This window comes from Ceratotherium simum, chromosome 13 (genome assembly GCF_057802395.1).
Source record: "Ceratotherium simum simum isolate JZ-2026a chromosome 13, ASM5780239v1, whole genome shotgun sequence".
NCBI lineage: Eukaryota > Metazoa > Chordata > Mammalia > Perissodactyla > Rhinocerotidae > Ceratotherium > Ceratotherium simum.
This window is the reverse complement of record NC_141912.1, coordinates 44,621,122-44,641,650: the sequence shown is the minus strand read 5'-3', so window position 1 is coordinate 44,641,650 and position 20,529 is coordinate 44,621,122. Positions and strand designations below refer to the sequence as shown.

The 20,529-nt window shown below is 56.4% G+C and overlaps 1 protein-coding gene across 6 annotated transcripts; it reads right to left on the bottom strand.

Moving 5' to 3' along the window:
* Positions 1-6,609: 6,609 nt before the first annotated feature.
* SLC29A1 (solute carrier family 29 member 1 (Augustine blood group)) lies at positions 6,610-20,399 on the bottom strand. 6 transcript variants are annotated; one of them, XM_087438664.1, is made up of 15 exons: positions 16,654-16,735; positions 15,146-15,191; positions 14,385-14,494; positions 13,158-13,301; positions 11,159-11,240; positions 10,850-11,052; positions 10,606-10,745; positions 9,964-10,098; positions 9,776-9,873; positions 9,551-9,629; positions 9,024-9,121; positions 8,713-8,821; positions 8,376-8,461; positions 7,769-7,968; positions 6,610-7,374 (listed from the first exon to the last, which is right to left on the bottom strand). In XM_087438664.1, exons 4-15 carry the CDS (start codon positions 13,184-13,186, stop codon positions 7,263-7,265), a joined length of 1,371 nt encoding a protein of 456 aa, XP_087294790.1. In that variant the 5' UTR covers positions 13,187-13,301; positions 14,385-14,494; positions 15,146-15,191; positions 16,654-16,735; the 3' UTR covers positions 6,610-7,262. The 6 variants fall into 6 exon arrangements, with proteins under 6 accessions (XP_087294790.1, XP_087294787.1, XP_087294789.1 ...); XM_087438661.1 differs by having other exon boundaries at positions 13,158-13,240; XM_087438663.1 differs by lacking the exon at positions 16,654-16,735 and adding an exon at positions 16,548-16,565 and having other exon boundaries at positions 13,158-13,240.
* Between the last annotated feature and the right edge of the window lie 130 nt (positions 20,400-20,529).

Here is a 20,529-nt window from a genome sequence, read left to right as displayed (position 1 = left end):
ATGAACTTAACCACTATGCCACAGGGCTGGCCCCTATATTATCTTTTAACTATGTTGTAGGCATACAACGTGGTGTGTACAATACTGGCTCTTTTGTATTTGAGACTTGGATGTGGTTAACCTGGGATGTAGTTAATATTTGTAAATGCTCCATGAGTGCTTGAGAAAAAAAAAATATTATCTAATTCTTGGATAAAAGTCTAAATATGTTAAATCTATTAAGTCAAGCTAGTTAATTATGTTGTTCAAAACAAAGAAACAAAAAACACTTGGAGAGTCCTTGGGACATAGCTTGGAGAAGAGAGAGGCTGCGGGTGGAGCGATCCCACGGGTGGGAAGAGGCACAGTGTGTGCCTTCTCTGAGGCAGCATGATAGAATGTGGGGCTGAGGGAGCGGGGGAGGACCACTCTGGGATGGGAGGGTCAAGAAGTCTGTTTTAGGCACGTTGTTGGGCACCAAGGAGAGATGTCCAAGAGGCAGAGGCTGATGACTGAAGTCATGGGCAAGAACAAAACCTCTCAGTGGGGTGTGGTGAGAAGGCCAGAAGTGATGATCTAAGCCATTCTGAAATTGTCAATCGGGCATCTTTGGTAATCTGCTCTATTAATACACATATGAGTGTGTCTTGACTCTCTAAGGGCACAGTGTCAGTGGCCTAAGGCGCGTGACTGAGTCCTGCCTACCTGCCATTGTCAGCCCAGCCCAAAAATGTCTGTCCTCCTCTTGCCATCACACCCACCAGGTGTCCCTTTTTGTCTGGGGCATTGTTCAGTGTTCCAGGCTCTCTTTGACTAAGAAGGTAAAAGTTAACTCTAAATCAAATCAGTTCAGCCCAGAGCAGATTCTAGGCAGAGGAAGGTGCCGGGGGTGGGTGGCACCACAAACAACCCCGACCTACTTAAGTGTTCTGCCTGCCACCTGTCCTGCATCAGGCACAAGTTACTCCTCAATGTGCAGGTCTCGGTGCCTTTTTTTTTTTTTTTAAATAATTTTATTTATTTATTTTCCCCCCAAAGCCCCAGTAGATAGTTGTATGTCATAGCTGCACATCCTTCTAGTTGCTGTATGTGGGACGCGGCCTCAGCATGGCCGGAGAAGCGGTGCGTCGGTGCGCGCCCGGGATCCGAACCCGGGGCGCCAGCAGCGGAGTGCACGCACTTAACCGCTAAGCCACGGGGCCAGCCCAATGTGCAGGTCTCAACTGACTGGATTTCTGGGCATTCACTGGGCCCAGTGCCTGCGTGGCCCACTGGCACCCAGATAAGGGACTGGTAGGGCTGTAGCAGTGCTACCGGGTTATGAGGAACTCACAAACAGGAGGAACTGAGGTTAGACATCAGGAAGGACTTTACTGGTTTCACCTGGGAAGGATGACACGGGAGTTGAGGATCCTAGGAGGCTTGGGATCCCTGGGGATATGAAAAGAGAAGATGACTCTCTGGAATGTTTTGGAGGCAGGAGAGGAAGGTGCACCAAGCCTGCGTCATGATGCCACGCGGTCACATAAGGCCTTGTATCTTTCCATCTCCTTCACTGCCTGGGAACTCTCCCGTGTGTGTGTGTGTGTGTGTGTGTGTGTGTGTGTGTGTGTGTGTGTGTGTCTCAGAGAGAGACCGAGACAGACAGACAGAGACAAAGAGAGATTATATTTACCTGATGCTTTGCAGTTCACAAAATATTTTTCCTTCCTTTAATCTTTTCAGCCTTGGTTTTCTGGAGCAGGATGGGCATAGCAATAGTCAGCACTTCATAGGGATATTGGAAGATCGTTGGAGACAATATATGTAAGACCGGGAGCAGAGTGGCAGGGGAAAGTACAATAGTCCCCCCTTATCCTTGGGGGATACGTTCCAAGACCCCCAGTGGATACTTGAAACGTCGGATAGCACTGAACCCTATGTATGCTGTTTTTTCCTATACATTCGTACCTATGATAAAGTTTAGTTCATAAATTAGGCACAGTAATAGATTAACAACAATAACTTCTCTTCGGCATATCCAAATTGCCAGCAGTACTACTCTTGGGTTTTGGGGCCATTACTAAGTAAAATAAGGGTTACTTGAACACAAGCACTTCCGTACCTCAACAGTTGATCTGATATCCAAGAGGGCTACAAGTGACTAGAGGGCAGGTGGCATACACAGTGTGTATACACTGAACAAAGGGATGATTCACTGCCCAGGTGGGAGGAAGCCGGAGGGCTCAAGAGTTCATCATGCTACTCAGAATGGAGCACAATTTAAAATTTATGAATTGTTTATTTCTGGAATTTTCTGTGTAATATTTTCAGACGGAGGCTGACCACACCAGTTAACTGAAACCGCGGAAAGCGAAACCGCGGATATCCGCAGTTCCGCTTTCCGCGGTTTGAGTTACCCTGCCACGGCCAACCGTGATCAGAAAATTATGCTACTTTCACAATGCCTACCTCATTCACTTCAGTTCATCTCATCGTGTAGGCGTTGTGTCATCTCATATCTTCACAGTACAATAAGATATTTTGAGAGAGAGAGACCACATTCACATAACTTTTATTACAGTATATTGTTATAAATTTTCCATTTTATTATTACTTGTTAATCTCTTACTGTGCCTAATTTACAAACTAAACTTTATCATAGGTATGTATATACAGGAAAAAACAGTATATATAGGGTTCTGGTGCTATCCTCAGTTTCAGGCATCCACTGGGGATCTTGGAACATATCCCCTGCAGGTAAGGGGGAACTGTGTGGTTGTTAATTATCTCAATGGTGTTTCACAACCAGGAGAGGTAAGGCAGGGCAAGTGTTACTACCCCTGCTTTACAGATGAGCGGCTCTGAGGTGGAAAGCCTGGCTCAAGGTCACCCAGACTTAAGGGGCAGTAGAGTCGACCCCAGGACACCCGGTCTGGTCCCCTCCCGCCAGGGGTCAGACGCGAAGGGTCGCACTGTAGGGGCCGCGGTCCCGCCAGGGGGCGCGCGGGACCGGTGACATCACCCTCCTCCCCTCCCCCTCGCCTGGGGCGGGGCTGAGCCGGGTCCTGGCTCCCGTCGTTCCTGCCCCCCGCGCCACGCCACGCCCCGCCCCGCCCCGCCCCGGCAGTGCGGTTCTCGGCTGTCCCACGCGATGCGGGGACCCGGGTGGTGGTTCGCACCAGGAATGGCCTGGGTGGGGGAAATGAGGCTTGGAGCTCATTGAAGCTTCCGGGGGCTGAAGGTAAGGGGGAGGGGACCGAATGGCGTGTGGGAAAGAGGAGCTAGCCGCTCAGATGGGGGCGGGGAGCGCACCAGGCTGAGGATCATCCAAATGACTCTTGGCGCCACGTGTCTCTAGGGTCCTCACGTCCCGTATCCAGGCTCTCCAGCACAGACTCCCTGAATTTCCTTAGCAAGCCCATACATATATGTCACCCCATCTTAAGAACAAAGATCTGGGCTACAGAAGTTGAGGGACTTGTCCAGGGTCACAGAGCTGGCACGTGGCAGGCCTAAGACGGAATCCTAGAGTCTGAATCTGAACCACTCTCTAACCCCATAAAAAGGCCCAGCAGAGGGCAGCTGTCGTGGGCAGAGGCCCCCACTTTGCTGGGTCCTGCTGACTCATTTAGCATTCACCCTGCAGTCTGGAGCAGAATGCCAACTGGGCTCATTGACAGGGAGCACTAGGCCTGCCAAGGCAGAGGGCTCTGAGTGAGCACACCCTCTACCAGAGGGGACCCATTTTGGAAGCCAGGTCGTGCCGAGATGAACTAGAGGAGCCCGGCTAGGACACAGGCCATTGATGGATTGGTGGGGGGAGAACTTGGGCTCTGCCCATCTGAGGTGCCCATCTCCACGCTCACTGCCATCTTGTCCCAGGAACCAGACGGGCCTCCCTGCCAGCCTGGCCTGTGTGTCAGATCTACTGGCTGGCTGACCTCCCTCAGACTGCCACTTTTCCTGTGTGTCAAGACTCGAGTTTCAGGCGGGGCCTGCTGGCCAGAGAGGGCTATCTCTTTAAAATGACTCTGCATTTCTCTGCTCACATCCATTCTGAATCACTGTCGTAGTCTAACATTCTGAGAATAATTTATTTTCCCAATAATTGGGGTTTTCCTGTCAAGCCCTAGCCCATTATAATGCCCTCACCATGCTCTTCCCATATTCACTTCAAAGAATAGATACATATATATGGTGATGGATAAAAACTAGACTGTTGGTGGTGAACACGATGCAGTCTATACAGAAACTGAAATATGATGTACACTTAAATTTACACGATGTTATAAGCCTCAAAAAAAAAAAGATACACAGATATATTCCAATTCATTGGTTATACCTGAGGCTTCACTTCTACTTTTAAGGATGACTACTGATTTTACTGCGGCTCTTAGCTTTTCAAAAGGTTAAAGCCCCAACAATTCACCATATAAGATTAAACAAGAGGGAAATTTCTGTGTCGCAGTGGCAGCCACCCCAGGGAGGACAGCAGCTGACTACAGACTTATGCTTCGGACAGAAATTACACAGGGAAGGAAGGTGATGACCAGCACAAATCATGGCAGAGTCAGGGATACCTGGCCGATTCTTCTGCTCAGCCCGTCCCCCTTACAGGAAGCAAAGCTCTAGGAGCAAGGTGTTGAGGCCTGCCTCCCACAAGTGGTGTTGCCTGCAGTGCGCCCACTTGTGGTCGGATGCCATCACTGCAGCCGGGCAGGCAGGAGACCTGGGACCTACTTTTTCGGAGCCCCACCCCTCCCTGTTTCCAGGCGAAGACACTGAGGGCAGGAGAATGGAAATGAGACTGCAAATTTTTTGGTATTTGCATTAGAAGACATTTTTGGAAAAAATATTCTAGTAATCTTTAACATCAATTTACAGAAAGAAGGAAAGTGACGTTTAATCTGAATGTTTTATTTCCTTCAAATCAGTGCAGGGGGAGGGTTGAGAGAAACCTACCTAACAGCCATCTCTATACCATGGGCACAGGCAGTGAAATGAGTGCTACCACGCAGCTGGGGTCCGGCAGGTGAAGACTGTGGGGAGGGACAAGCAGATGCAATGAAGCAAGCATTTTCTGAGTACCTCTGGGAGCCAGGCACAGTGCTTGCAGCTTAAAGAGTGAAAACATGAATAGAATGTAGACTCGGACCTGAAAAACGGAGTCTCTCTGGTAGCTGGAGTAAAGAGCACGATAGAAGATAAGTCACAAAGTTACAAAAGTTCTGAGGTGCAGAGGCGGAAGGAATTGCATACACTGCCTGTTGCTGGTGGTGGGGGAGGATCAGGGAAGGCTTGGCAGGCTCCAGGGAGAGACCAGCATATGACTACATTTGTTTTTAGATTATTCTGTGGCCATGTGTGGAATGGGTTGAAGGAGACCTGGGCGAGAGTCCTGGAAGGCCAGGCAGGAGGCAGCGAAGGGTCCCAGGGAAGAAACACAAGGTTCCTGTCCCTGAAGGGGTGGTGGTGTTGAGGAAGGAGCCCAATAGGCCTCTCAGGTTTGGGTACAATGGGGAAGTTGCGGAAGAGAAAGTGCAGGTTTATCTCATCCTCATCCCCAAAGGGCGCTGCAAAGACTGGAGAATATTCAGGGAACCCCTCGCTTTTGAACTTGATAGGAAAGGAATACTTTGTTTTCCACCAACCTTAGATATGTACCCTGGCTTGACATGTACCCCTGGAGTGCATGGACTCCAGTGTCCCATACAATGATATACTTAACCACCCCACTAGGGCTTCAGAGCTCATCAAAGAGCCTTAAAAAACAGCCCGTAGTGAGGCCTGAAGTCTTCAATTAAATTAAACTGTGAGGAATGAAGCCCTGATACAGATACCAACTCGGAGCACTCTGCTGGTCAGGGGTCGGTGAGCGGGCTGGGCTGGGCTGTATGGGGATAGCTCCTGCCCTCCAGGGAGGAATCTGAGACACATGCCAAGGGCCAGGGTCAGTGAGGGATGGCGGTCCACAGTGGCCAGAGCTCTGGTTCCACTTACTGTCAGGAAGATTCATTTTTGAGAAGGGGGACCCAGTGGTATGGCCCCCTCCACTGAGGCACTCTCACGGCCCCACACCATGACCCCTCCCAAGGCCAGAGTTGTGGGGGGCCCAGCTTCAATGCAAGGACACACAGGCCCCTTGTTCCCCAGGAAGTCTGAGGTTTGGTGTCAGGGCCAAGTGCCAGGTGGGGAAGAACCCTCAGGAGGCAGCCTCTTCCTGCCTGGAGGTGTGGGAGTGCAGCCAGGAGCTGGGGTGGGGTTGAGGGAGAGCTGGCCAGCTTTGCAGAGCTCATCCCCCGAGCTGTGGGGTGAGGACAGAGTGCAGGGTGTGGCATTGAAGATAAAAGAAAGATGGGCCGCTGTCTCCATCCCCAGTCCTATGAAAGAAGGAATGAAGCAGCAAAGAAAAATGCCTTTCTGGGTCGCCGCCAAGTCTGGGTGTCCTGGCTCCAGGCCTGTCCCTCCTCTGTGGCCCCAGCAGGGGGCACTGCAGCTCCTCTGAGGCTAAGAGGACTAACTCCCCACTCCCTTACCCCCCTAGACCTTGGACCCAAAGCCCAGCAGGGTCATGCTCATCCCCCAGACGGAGGCTGCCATCCCTCTACCCTCTCCAGGGCATGAAGCTGTGGCTGGAGGACACAGGGATCCATGGAGGAAAAAAAAATGGTTTATTTAAACAGAGAGCCTCTGAAGGCACCTGGTTTCTGTTGAGTATAAAAAAGGCAGTAAAACAGCAACTGCACAGGGCGCATGACGGGTAGGAACAAGGCGTAGGGAGCAGGGGAGGGACATGGAGAGGTGGGGGGAGGAGGCACCCAGGAGAAGAGGGGTGGAAATATCAGACAGGACTTCAGAACAGACAGTCCTGGCCCCTAGCCACCCCTGCAACAGGCAGATGAACAGACAGACGCAGACAGACATACACACAGAGAGATACACACACACACTCTCTCTCCCTCTCTCTCTCTCTCTCTCTCTCTCTCTCTCTCACATTCAGCCTAGGAGCCTCTGCTGCCCTGCTCAAGCAGGGCTCAGTCACAGCCCTCAAGTGTGGGGGGACTTGAGCAGATGCAGACTGCGTCCCCTGCCTCAACTCTGACCCTCAAGCCCACAGTGTCCTCACTGTCCATCCACAGAGGCTCCCTCCTCAGGGCCCGGATACCTGGGCCCAGCACAGGCCGTGAGAAAAGCACAAGTTGGCTAGAAGAGAAAACCTCCAGACCACCCCTGCCCATCCCTGAAGGAGAAGGAAGGGGGCAGAAGCAGGCAGCCAGTGCAGTCCTTCTGTCCATCCACGGTCACACAATTGCACGGAACAGGAAGGAGAAGACAGCCCCCAGCGACAGGCCCAGAGACAGAAAGAAGGCCATGATGGCTCCAGCTGTCTCTGCCTCAGCTGGCTTCACTTTCCTACAGGAGGGAAGGCGAGGCTGCCTTAGGATGTCCCCTACCCGAGCCCCACCCATGGCATCTGGGGTGGGGGGACTTACCTGAACCCTTAAGTCTGCTGATCAACCTAGCCTACTTGCCCAAGCCCAATTAGGCTTTTCCATCTTGGGGGCTGTCTTCTACCTTACCCTGAGAGCCCCCCTCCCACATCTCCACCTAAGTAAGCCTGGGCCCCCATCCCTCCACTACCCACCACCACCCCTTCAGCCTAGGGGCCCCTCCCTGGCCGTCTCCTCTCTCAGCCTAGAAACCCTAAGCTCTAGGATCAGGAGTCTCCTTTGGCCCTCCCTCCCTCTATGAGTGTCCCCCACTGGAACTCTACACTCTGCCTGAGGCCACCAAGTTCCCCACTCACTTGGGCCCGAAGCACATGCAGAGACTGGCAAGGTAGCCGTTGGAGAAGGCGAAGGCGGCCATGAAGAAGATGTACCAGGCGTCGTGCTCAAAGACCACCGTCAGGTAGCGGCGCGGCTGGACGTTGCACAGCAGCAGCAGGGGCACGAACACCAGCCGGGCCAGCACCAGGGTTGGCAGCCAGCGGCTGTCCTTCCCAGGCTGCGGGGACCAGGCAGTGCCTCAGCCCGGGCCGGCCCCCAGGGCACACCTAGGCCCCCAGGGCTCCACTTGGGGCCCCTCAGGATCTGAATTGAAACTTCCAAGCCTGGTTCCCCTTAGGGGGTACTAATTGGGAGGGGGCATGGTGGAGCCTTCTGGAGTGCCTGAAATGTTCTACATCTTGACCCGGGTGGTGATTACACAGGGTTGTATAGATATATTTGTGTGTGTCTGTGTGTGTTCATTAAGCTGTACACTTAAGACTTGTATGCCTTACTATACATAGATCATGGCTTGGTTTTAAAAAAAGCAGGGTCCCCTGACCACCATACTTTCTTGGTTCTCAGCCAGTCTCAGGCTGGACTCCACCCTCTCACAGGAACTTGGTGCCCCCTCCTCCCACTTACCCACATGGTCACGGCTGTGAGGCTCCGGCCCAGCCAGTCGAAGATATTGAAAATCAAGAAACAGGACACGGGAATGAAGTAGTGTCCTGGAAGAGGAAGAGCAGATTAGGGGATGGTTATTTATTAAGTCCAGAGAGGCAGATTTAGCAACCCTGACCCTCACTGGGCTCAGTTTCCCCAGCTGTAAAATGGAGAAGATGCTTCCAGCCCAGGGAAGGGTAAATGGACCCAGAGAGTCTAGCTGGGAAGACGGCAGCCGAGGCTCCCGCTCTCACCCACTCCCAGTCCCCCTTGAGTCCCTGTGTGCCCCCATCCTGGGAACCCATGGTGTCCTCACCCCAGGCACTGGTGCCCGCAATGCTGGACTTGACCTCTGCGGCCACGGCGGGAAACATTCCAATAGTGATCGTGAAGACGAAGCAGACAGAGAGAGCCGGGACTAAGATCTGGAGGAAAGGGACCCCTGTGTCTTCATGATTGTGCGTTAAAGAGCCAAGAATCCACACCCACACACACACATGAATCCAGGAGAGTGGCCAGTCTCAGGTCAGAAAAGAAGAGGATGGGCAGTGCAGGGGAGGAGTGGGGGAGCAAAAGAAGGAGAGAAGGAGGGTGGGGGTAGAGGGCAGGACGCCAGGCCCCACGTACGCTTTTGAGGATGGCTCGGATAGAGTGGCTTTTGTTGGTGGGCTTAGAGTTGGGGGCTGGAACTTCGGACTCCACTTTGCCTGCTCTTGGCTCCTCTCCTGGGGGATGATAGAGTTGCGGAAAGGACAGAGCAACAGGAGATGGCACAAACATTCCTCAAAAGGGCTGGGGTTAGTTGGGGGTGGACACTCCCTTACTCAGTGCACAGCTGCATCCTAAACCCCAGCCCAGACCTCCTCCTGATCCCCACACAGTCCCCTGGGTCCTGACCTCTCCGGGGAGCCCCAGGTGGTGTTACACCCTGTCCAAGAATCTGAAATTGCTTCCCACTGCCCTCAGGCATTCAAGGTCATCCAAGCCCTCCCCCATGTTCTTTCCCAGCCTTTATTTTCTATTGTCCCCCTCACCCCACCCCTGGTCCCTCTGGCCTCTGGCTTGTTGCTGCCAGCAAATACAGCGCACTCATCCCTGTCCTCTGCTCATGTTGCCCCCTGCCCAGCAGGCTGGCCTCCAGCCCAGCTTCAGACCTTTACTAATGAGGTCCAACTTGGTCTCCTGCTCCCCAGGCCCTTCGAGCTTGAGCTGCTGATAGAAGCGGTAGAATTCCTATCAAGTGAGGGAGACAGGGGAGGTGGATTCAGAGGTGGAATCTCCAGCATTCCCACCTACCCCAGACTTCCACCGCAAAACACCCTTGGTCTGGAGCCCTGGTCCCCCCAGACCCCAAATCCCAGCTTTCTTCATTTGCTCACCAATCGGGGCAGGCCCAGGTAACAGATGATGGTCAAAATGATAACCACACAGGCTGTGATAAAATAGCCGAAGGCACTTGCTGACAGCTCCGAACCACCTGAGGTGGAGGGTGTCCTTGATCAGACAGGCCCCACTCCCTTCTCCCCGCAACAGCCAGAGCGACAGGCAGGCAGACAGCAAGACTTACTGGCAATGGCACAGATCATGGCCACTGAGGCGAAGAGGCCTGCCAGGCCCTGGCCACTCATGATGGGAGCAGTGTAGCTGGCTGGCAGGAGGCCGGCCAGACCAAAGAGGCTGCCCTGCAGGATGGCACCGAACGCTGGGGGAACAGGGTGGGCATCAGCAGGGTGGGGGGAGCAGGGTGAGGCTCACTTCTGCTAGGGGTGGTTGGGCGCCCATGGGAAAACAGGTCCCTGTGATTCCTGCTTTATTCCCAGTAAGTCTTTTTTTCTTTTAAAGCTTCAGTGCATGGTTGTATATCCTAGCTGTATGTGAGCTGCCACCACAGTATGACAACTGACAGATGGGTGGTGTGGTTCCACGACCGGGAAACGACCCGAGCCACAGCAGTGACAGCACCGAATCTTAACCACTAGACCACCAGGGCTGGCTCTCCCAGTGTGTCTTGACGCTGAGTGGCCATTCTCTCTGCCCCCACTCCCAGCCCTGGTCCACGCCTGCTCAGGCCTCTGAACCCTGACTGCCCAGGGCACCCACTTCCTCCCGGGGGTGGAATGGGCTCCTCTCTGGCTGACTGTGGGTCTGAGAGAAGGGTAGGGGTATGTGGGAAGATCTCTGCCCCAGGTCCCCTCCCAGCCCTACTTACAATTAATGAGCATGATCTTGATCATGGTGATGACGAAGAAGGACAGAGCATCCAGGTGCACCTTCACCAGGATGGCAGTGATCAGGAACACCAGCAGGATGGCCACCAGGCTGCCCAGGATCCGAACAGCCTGGGGGATCCTGCCGGAGCAGCCGAGGCGGCAGAGAGGGGTGGTTAAGCCAGGGGCTCGGCCCTGGCAGTGCAGGGGGCAGTGAGGGGCCGGGCTGGGGGCGCGGGCGCTCACCTCTGATGCAGGAAGGAGTTGAGGCAGGTGAAGAGCAGCAGGGGCAGCATGGCACATAAGGTCATGACATTGTTGAAGATGGCACTGAGAGAATTCCGCTCTGGAGAGGCTGCTGAGGGGATGGCCGAGGCCTGGACGTCCTTGCTCGGTTCAGCAGCAACCAAGGACACATTCTGGGACGTGTCCAGACGGTTTGTGAAATACTGCGGGGGTTGAAGAATGGAGTGTTGAAACCTCTCTCCCTGTGCCCACAAGTGCAGATCCAGGCCCCATATGCCCTGTGGACATGCCCAGTCCCCCCAGTCTCACCTGAGTGGCTGTCATGAAAAAGTTCCAGGGGAGCAGCGTCCCCAGACCCAGCATGAAGAAGATAAGCCAGACGGCTTTATACCTGGGAATGGGGGAGGAAAGAGGGGCCAAGTGACCCTCCATCCCCACCCCCCGACCTTCTGCAGCTGTCCCAGGGCACGGGGCACCTGTGCATGTGTCTTCCTATGGGTGTATGTGGAGGGGGGGGTGTCCTGGGACAGGAAAAAGGGCACAGAGAATCCAGAGAGGAAGGGGGACCAGGGACACAGGATTGAAAGGCATGGCCGAAAGGACCTTGGTTCTCAGCCCCAAAGACTCGGGGGACCCTGCAGACTTGGGAACCAGTGTGACCCACACATGTGGAGGTGGTTTTGGAAATTCTGCTAAAGGATGGGGGTGGGTGGGTGAGTGAGAAAGCAAACAGCAAGCGTTTTCCACCCCCGCCGGGCAGGCTGGAAGTGATTATGCCGTCTGGGCAGGGACTGTGTGACTCCCCAAAGAGGATTCTGAGGTCAAGAAAATCCCAGACCGTTCTGGGCCTAGTGGGGCATGCAGGCAGGGGGGGATTGGGCGGCCAGGAAGAGAGGGAGCTGTTTTTTCCCTGGCTCACACAGAACGGGCTTTGTAGGTTACACCTCCTAGGGTGGGCCAGGAGGTATGGGGCCACTGGACGTCATCTGGGCCCCAGGGTGTAAATAAGTGCCCGCCTAGCTTTACCCAGGGCACTGCCCCAAGCCCTACACCTCAGGGCCTGTCTGGGATGGGGCAGCTTCCCCCGGCTGCCCTGGGCCCTCCCTCTGTGGTCTCTAGATGTGTCTCCATTCCCTCCCCACAGCCAACAGCCGCTGTCTTCACAGAGATGGCAGTGAGGGGACCAGTCTGGCCAGAGCGTAGGGCCTGGCTTCAAATAGCGAGGGCCTGGGGGAGCGCCCCAAGTGGGCAGGTCTGAGCCATTACAACTGCAGCCCCCCAACTCCCTCAATACTCCCCAGCTTGAAAAAGAGAGGGAAGGGCTTCATTCAGAGGCCTGGAAGGAGGGAGCAACTCCCAGCCAAGGTCACACAGGACAGAGGGTCAGAGTGGGGCTGGGTGAGGGCAACAAGGTGGATGGAGATGGGAGAGGGGTTCACAGAACCACTACCGGAAGGGTGAGGCTGGGATGGGGCAGGCAGGCAGCCGGGGAGTGGAGCGGCAAGGGAGGGAACCAACCCGGGGCCTGCACTTACTATGTCTCCTTAAATTCCCTTCCATACGAATAAACCTCACCTCTGTTTTACAGGTGGGAAACGGTCCCAGAGAGATCAAGTGAAGAGCCCAAGGTCCCATAGCCAGAAATGGCCTAGTTCTGCGGCCTTTGGCACATGAGGGAGACAGGAGGGGCAGGGGAGAAGTGATGGGGTTGGGGGGCCTAAGCTGAAGGAATTTTGGACCCCAAGCATGGCTTCATCAACCTTCTTGGGTCCTAGACTCCTTGGAGAACTTGAATCAAGCTACAGCTCTTCCCCCAAAACACATAGGCACAATCACAGTTGCAGGTCTAACTTGAGGGAGTTCATAGGCCCCAGAGGTGGGGAAGTGAGAGGAAGGTCAGATCAAGGACCAGCGTGGGCCAGGGTCATCTGAGGCAGGGGCCCCAGGGCAGCCCTGAGGGAGAGGGCAGTTCTGCTAGGAACTGTGCTCTGGGATGTGCTCTGGAATGCGGGATGCTGCCAAATCTCTCCCCATGGCGGTGGCGGGAGGAGCTGGAAGATGCTGGCTGGAGAGCAACAGTGGAAACATTGACAGGCCAGGGAAGGGCTGCCACTCACCCACCCTGGACTTCCCCACAGACATCCCAGCCAGCACCCAGCCAAGGCATGCATGGTCCCTGTTGCAGACCTGACTCAGAGCTACCTGGCTGGGGTTGCAGTGGCAACCCCAAATTCCAAAGGACACCTCCCCTAGCCTCCTGGAGACCCATTTCCTCTCCCCTGGATCCCCAGCCCAGATCCCCCAGTACCTGTCATGAGGCTGGTGACTGGTTGTCATGGTGACGGCGTTCTTGGTTTTGCCTGGCCGACAGCTCCCTTCCTCTGAGGCTTGCTGGGGGCAGAAACAGTGTGAGGCCACGTCTGGGCCCTGCTTCCCCACAGGCCTCTTCAGACTAGGGGAGAGGGCAGGGGGTTCAGAGGGGGCAGGGCAGACAAAGCAGGCAAGCTGAGGAGTCCAGGAGGACTCTCTTCTGGCCCTGCCTCACAGGACTCTCAGTGGGACCCCTCTGGCCAGTCCTGTTGGGGGCCCCTGCCTGCGCAGGCTCTACCTGGCTCCCGGCCTGGCCACCACCACCGCTATTTTTATCCAGCAGCTCGAAGCAGTCTGTAAGCTGGGAAACAGGCGGGTGAGAGCAGGAGGGAAGGAGGAGGAAGCTTTACTGAGAGGGAGACAAAGACAGGCAAAAAAGGCAGAGAAGAGGATGAGAGGTCAGGGAGGGTGAGGCCAATGGAAGGAGGGATAGGAGGAGGGAAACAGAAGGGAGATGGAGCCAAGAGGGTAAGGGGCAGGAGAGAAGGGACAGCACAAAACGAACATCAGCAGGGGTAGCAGCCCAGGGGTGATGACCAGGCCACGCCAGAGGCCTCCCCCCCAGGCCACTATCTGCAAGTCTGACCTCTCCACCCTCCTGGGGAGTCCCTGGACTCCCAGCTAGGGCGGGCTCTGGAATCTGTCTCCTCCTGGAGGCACTCCAGACTCCAGCTTATCTGCTATTGGCACCTTAACCTTCCTTTCCAGGCATTGCCTGGAGCCTTCCTAGTTCCTGGCCAGTTTTCCAGAAAACACTTCACAATGGGTGTGGGGACACAGCTGTTCCTACCACCCAGCCTGGCCCCTCCCCTGACCTCAGTCCTGGCCCCAGGGTCACTCCATCCCCCCTTGGTTCCTCTCTGACTCACTCCAGGCCCCTGTCCTCTTCCCCTTTCTGAGAACAAACTTGAAGAAGATTGGAGGGGTGGGGGCACAGGCCTAACTGACGGCACAGTCCCAAAGCTCCTAGCCTCCCCCGCAGTGTCCCTCTCCTGCTCCCCACTCATGTAGGGGAGGCACCCTCGCACCAGCAGATGAAACAGCTTTCCCTTTGGATGGCATGGGAAGCCAGGCAGGCGTGTGCTGGCCCTAACCCTAGCTCTGGAGCCAGCTCTGCTGTTTCAGGTGAGGACCAGCTTCCCCACCCTCCTGGGCCAGCACTCACCAGATGCCCAGACTTGCCAGCAGAAGGGTTGGAGCAGAGCGGGCCTGGGTAGTCCCTTGAAGCTGGTCCTAGCTCCGGCTCAGGCAGCAGGCCTGGTCCATGAGCTCCTCCTGGGGGAGAGTCCAGAGTGAAGAAATTAGCACAGGGCGTAGGAGAGAACTCCCCAGGCTTTGCCCTGGGAGGGAGCGTCCCCACTCTGAGAAGCCTCACACACGCAACCAAGGAGATAAAAACCAGCCCTGTAGTTTGGGAGATAAGAGGCCCAGCAGTCTCAGCAAGGGAGCTGACGGGGTGGGTCAACTCACAGGTGCAGCCAGTGCTGCAGGTCCCAGCTTGAGACACACAGACACTGCAGACAGACACCGCCGTTGGACTCGACACCCTCAATGGGCTTTTCTACCCCTCTTGATAATTTCTCTCAACCCCTCCCTGGGTAAACTCCAGACTCTCCAAAGGCCTCCGTCAGCCCCCCGGCCCACACCTGGGTTGTAAGACGGGGTCGGGGTGGGGAGGAGCAGACCCACACACCTCCGGATGGAGGCAGAGGGCTCCTTTCATTCATCCTTGCAACAAACTTTTACCGAGACCTCTGCATGCTAGCCAGGCACTGTTCTAGGCACCGGGGACAGAGTGGTGAACAAGAGTTTGCACATTTTCTAAAGGAGTGCGGGCAAGAGGGCTCTATCCAGGGGGTGGACGAAGAAGGCTCAGGACTCAGGTTTTCTATTAGGCAGCAGGAAGGGGAACCCCCAGCTTCTCACCTCGGCATATCCTGTGCTCCAGCCCCTATCCCCACAGGCAAGATTCCTGGCAATAAAGAGCAGATGCAGTTTCAACCCAGATGGGTGGCTGGGGTGGAGAGAATAGAGGATCTCCCTTCCTTAGTAAATTTGCCTTAGGCTCAGAGAAGTATTTATTTCTGCCCTCTCCCCCAGTGACACCTCTGCTCTCTGTTCCCAGCAGTCCCCATCCCAGTCTTGTGCACAGTTCAATGCAGGGGCAGCCCCTCTCCCTGCCCACATCTTGACATTCAGCTGCCCAGTCCAGGTGTTTGGGTCTCATCTGCCTTTGCCCAGCAGTAACCCAGGATTTGATACCAGCTCAGAGCATCTGGTGTCCTTCCAGCCATGCCTTGGCCTGCCGAGACAGGGCACTGAAAGTAGCCACCAAACTAAGCACCTCCCCACTCCCAGGCCCCTAACACCTCTCATGCACCCCTGCTTCTAGACACACCCTTGTGGTGGCAACAAATTCTCTGCTCCCCGGGATCCTATATGGAGCCACCTGCTACCCTTGCCCTCACAGCCACCCATAAGCTAGTACTAAATTGTCTCCATGGAACAGATGGGGGCAGCAGAGGTTCAGAGAGGTTGAGTCACTTGCCTAAGGTCACAGAGCTGGTGACTGGGTGAGCTGGAATTCAAACTCAAGGAGTAGCTTATTCTAGGCTCCTTCTGGGGGTGGGGAGGGAGGTACAAAGGCTGCTTCCCAGCTAGCCCTGTACTATACTGGGAGGTGGGGGTACTCTACTCCAACTAAGGGAGAAAATAAGGTGGGAGTCGAGGTCATCTCCAACCTGACATGAGTGTCCTATCCTATTACACACATTTCTTGGCATGGAGAGCTCGCACAGACAGCGGGACAAGTGGGAGGGTCTGGAGGTTACCGAGAGGATGGATCGGGCAAAGGGGCGGCTTCCAGAGGGGCGCGGGGCAAGGGTGGGACGAGCCCTCACCCACCACTGCTCTTCCCTGGGAAGAAAACCTGGGGTGCGTGTGTCCTTGCCCTCTCTTTGGGAGTAAACGAGGTCGCGCCCGTGAAGAAGAGGCCAGGGAAACGAGTTCGGCCAACAAATGGCGGGGGTTACAGAGACAGCTCTTCTACCTCCGTTCCGCGAGCCCTCATCCCCATCACCCCCCCACCCCAAGCGCAGTTAGCGGCGCGGCCCCTCCCCTGTACCAACAACAAGATTAACCAGCTACTCGCCCGCCCCTTGCGGAGCTCGGCTTGGCGACAGCCGGTTCCAGGCCCAGGAACCAGGCCTCCCACGGCCCGCTGGGGTCCAGGTCTCCGCAGGGCACACCCCCGCGCCCCGGCCCCTGCCGGCCACGTGCTGCGCAGCTTGGCACGCCGCGCCGGCGCAGCGGGGGCCCCAACTGGCACCTCTCTCCGGGCCGCGGAGCTGCCAGGCCCGGCCTCCGCCTCGTGGCAGACGGGAAGCGGCGCCTTCCGCCGCGGCGGTCCCCGGCCCCCGGGCCCCGCGCAGCACCTGCAGGGAAGGAGTCCTTCGGCGCGGAGATCCGTGCGCTCTCCCGGCCGCTTCCCGCGCCCGTCGGAGCACATTCAAACCCGCCCTCCGCCGGGCCCGCCCCCGGCGCGCCCCCGCCCGCGTCCCCGCCCGCGTCCGCTCCCCCCACTCCGCCGCGGCCCCGGCCCCGCCCCGGCCCGCCCCTGCCACTCGCTCGGCAGCTCCGGATGTTTAGGGACCCGCACTCGAGACCCTGCGCCCCCAGGCCGCCTGGCCCATACCTCGCGGTGTTATTTCTGTAGACAGGCCTGCCACAGTAAACCCTGCCCCCTCAAGGAGCACACGGGGCAGGAGGGTACAGCCCCACGCTGGGTCCCCCTAGTCTCCTCCGCGCTGGGGCTACACGAACTCCTCTAGAACTCCTCTCGGTACTCCCCCAGCGCCAAACCTTCTGCTCACACACGCCCGGACGCCCCATGCCCCTGCTCCATCCCAGCCGTTCCGTTATCACTCCCCAAACCCCCTCCCAGCCACTTTCTCCCACACTGCGCCTTTTTCCTTTCCAGCGCCCCCTCCCTTTTCATGTCACTTTCTTCCCTTCAGACCTGTCCTCTGACCCCCGCCCACGCTCTGGGCTCCCTCCGACATAATCAGTATCATCAGTGACCTGCATGGGGGGTTTTCCTACCTTGAACACACACACACACCGCCACACCACCCACCACTTTGACTTGGAGAAGGATGTGTGGTTCTGTGTGTGTGTGGGGGGGAGGGGGGTAGAGGCCCAGCCCTGTAGACCCTTCATGATTCACTCTTTCTAAATCCAGAGCTTCGGAAAAACTGAGGCACAGTTGGGGATGGAAAGAGAAAAAGCCAAGAACAGCCTTACATCCTGAGTGAATCCTATTGTCCTGATACTCAGAGGCAGACACCAAAGTCTTGCTGAGCCCCACATCCTCCACTGGCTGAGGAGGAAGGGAGTGGGCATCCTGAGGAGTGGTCAGTCCTTCTTGTGCTTCCAAGGGAGGTGGAAGGATTCCTTCCTCTTTTGTTGGTCAGTAAATTTGGGGGAAAGGGAATGACTGCCCCTACAGCAGCCCTCAGTGCTGGAGGACAAATTAAAGGCTGAAGAGGGTCTGAGGAGAGAAAATCCGTCCAGCGACCAGCCCCCTCCCGCACCCAGCTAACCAAGAGGCCTGTTTCCTGCAGAAGCCACAGACACTAATTAACAATTAGGAGTACTAACATCATGGGATAAGGCAGAGTCACACCCTCTCCCCAGAGAACAGATTGGGCCCTCAGGGGAGGGGTAGCTTTTCTATTTGGAGTCAGTGGACTCTCCCCAAGCTACTCCAGAAGGGGTGTTCCCAGCCTTCTGGCTCCATGCCCCTCAGAGACATGACACACCATCATCCCCCAGCCTTAACCAAACAGGGCAGGAAGAGGGCTATAGGTGGTATTTTTCTAGGCACTGCCCCATGGCTTAAGGGCAGTGTCATGTGTGGGTCTACCCCGGACCCCCGTTCCCACCCTGTGTTTGTCCAGTCTCTCTCTCTTCCCGCCTCTCCCCTCTTTCTTTGGCTCCTGTCTCTCTCCCCACTTCATTTCCTGTCTCTGGGCCTGTGGGGGTGGCAGGCCTTAGTGGTCAGACAGATCTGCCAGGCATGGCCACGCTGGCGGCCAGTGGCTGCAGTTGTGTGCAAAGGGGGCTGGAAGTGGAAAGAAACTGGAGGGAAGTGGTGAGGGTCCCAGGCCAGACAGGGGAAGGCTGATTCCTGTCCCCACCTCTGCTGAGGCCTGGCCTGCTCACTGGATGGCAACAGCCAGGGCTGTTATTGCTGGAGAGAAGCCCATCTGGCCCTCGCCCTGCCTGGGCCCCAAGCCAGCACCTTCCTCCCCCTCCAGAGCCAGATCCTTGGGCAGAGATGGTTGCTGGGTACCTGGGCCCCCTGCTGGACAGTCTCAGAGCCCCAACTCACACTGGTCTGTGCCCAGAGAATTTCTAGCCAGGCCCAGCCAGTCCTCATCACTTTCTGCCCAGTCTTCTGGCTCCCTCCCTGGGCTCCTTCAGGTCCCTGCCACAGCAGTGGGGTGGGAAGGGCTGCACCCCCACCCCCACCCTATTTGAGACTAACACCTCACACGCAGTCCTGTCTTTCCAGCCCTGTGTGCATCTGTGTTTGCTCAGCTCAGCGGGGGGGATGTGTCACCAGCACATGTCTCATTGACTGTGTACATATGTTCTCTGTTGCCTTTGTGGCAGGGCTGGGACCTGGGAGAGGCCAGTGAGGCACTCGCCTGAGGTGCAAAATCTAAGAGGATGCCAAAAAACTCAGGAATCAAGATAAATGTTTGAATGCAATATTCTTAGAAATCAAAGTTAATGCAAAAAATCTGTGATGAATCCAACATCAACATTTAAAATAAAGACAGGATCCAGCCCTCTCGGGGTCAGACTCACCTCACTTCCCTCTTTGTGGAGACCCCAGGATGGGTGTGGGGGTCAGGGTTGAAGAAGACTTGACTCTGTTCACTACGTCTGGGCTTGGTCTCCCAGCCTAATTTCTTAGACCTTTGCCCCTACCCTCTGCTCTGAGCGGGTCTCTGACTTTTGGGGCATCTGTGTGTGGTTGGGGGGGACAGTCATCTATCTGCGGCCTTTAAAGTCCCAAACAAGTATCTCTTCCCGCAGAAACCGCAGATTCAGTCTCCATTGATATCCACCCCCCAAACGAGCTTCCCAGGTCCTCTCTTTCCGCCCCGCCCCCCAGGGGCCGCGTAGGAAAGGCGCAGACCCCGCCCCCACCACCGCCGGCCCTTGCCTCTGCCCCCCGCGCACCTGCTGAGACTCTGCAGGGGGCGTCGGGAGTTGGAGAGGGGGGATGGAAGGGGGGAACGGGAATTCCTTGGCTGGCGGGTCCCTGGTCCCCCCCTGGCCTCCTCATCTCGAGGCTGGGGCTGCAGCCGTGGCCGGAAATCGCAGCTCGCTCCGGGTCTGACCCATCTCGGGCGCGGGGCGGGAGAGGGGCTGCAGTGGGCGGACGCAGCCCGCGCGGAGCTGCGCGGGAGTGGGGGGCGCTTCGAGAAGCCGGCGGCAGTGGAGGCCGGGAGCAGGCCAGAAAAAAAAAAAGGCGCTCGTGACCCCGGAGGGGAACGGGGCTAGGAGACCAGGGGCTCCAACTGCCTTCACTGCGCACCCCCCACCCCCACCCGGGTCGCCTTCCGGAGAGGGGCGAGCACGTGCACCGGCTTTTGAGGACTCCGGGAGAAAGCAGATGGTGTCGAGGGGTGGGGGGTCTGGCGGAAAGCACCGCAGGGCTGGGGTCGGGGCACACAGCTCTGGTCTCAGCTCTTCCCCCGGCCCCAGCTTCTGATGGGCGTGGGGACGGGATGGGGGTCCTGAAAGGGGCCTGTATTCCTCACTCTCCCCCTCTGAACCTAGGGCCCAAGATTCGCTGGGGGGGAACGCGGGAGGACTGTTGCCTGGGAACAGTAAGCAAATTATCCGGAGGCCGGAATACAAATGCATCTGACCTGACTAGTCTTATTTGACCCCTGAGGGGCCTCTCCCTGGGAAGGGGGAAACGGTGAGGTGAAAGCCTCAGGTCACTCCCCCCCACCTCTTCAGGGGCAGAGTGCCCCTCAGGGACCTTTGCTAAGGTCCCTTAGCAAACAAATCTCCCTCTCCCCACCACCATTAGCTGAGAAGAGTCTCCAGACTTGCTCAGGATGCGTTTCTCCTTACCTTGAGCTGGCCAGCCAAACTTTCTCCAAGTCAGACCCAAGACTCCTGGGTCACAGTGTGACATACTGAAGTTAGACAAGGACTGAGGGGACAATGGAATAGTTAGCAAAAGGAAGTCTTGAGTTGTTTCCCCACCCCACCCCGGCCAGGTT

Coding starts and splice junctions, on each gene's coding strand:
- SLC29A1 (XM_087438660.1), bottom strand. CDS start 13,186: ATGACAACCAGTCACCAGCCTCATGACAG. Junction 8,462..8,712: donor TGCGGGCACCAGTGCCTGGG/GTGAGGACACCA, acceptor TTCCTCTTCCAG/GACACTACTTCATTCCCGTG. Junction 7,375..7,768: donor TGCATGTGCTTCGGGCCCAA/GTGAGTGGGGAA, acceptor TCCCTCCTGTAG/GAAAGTGAAGCCAGCTGAGG.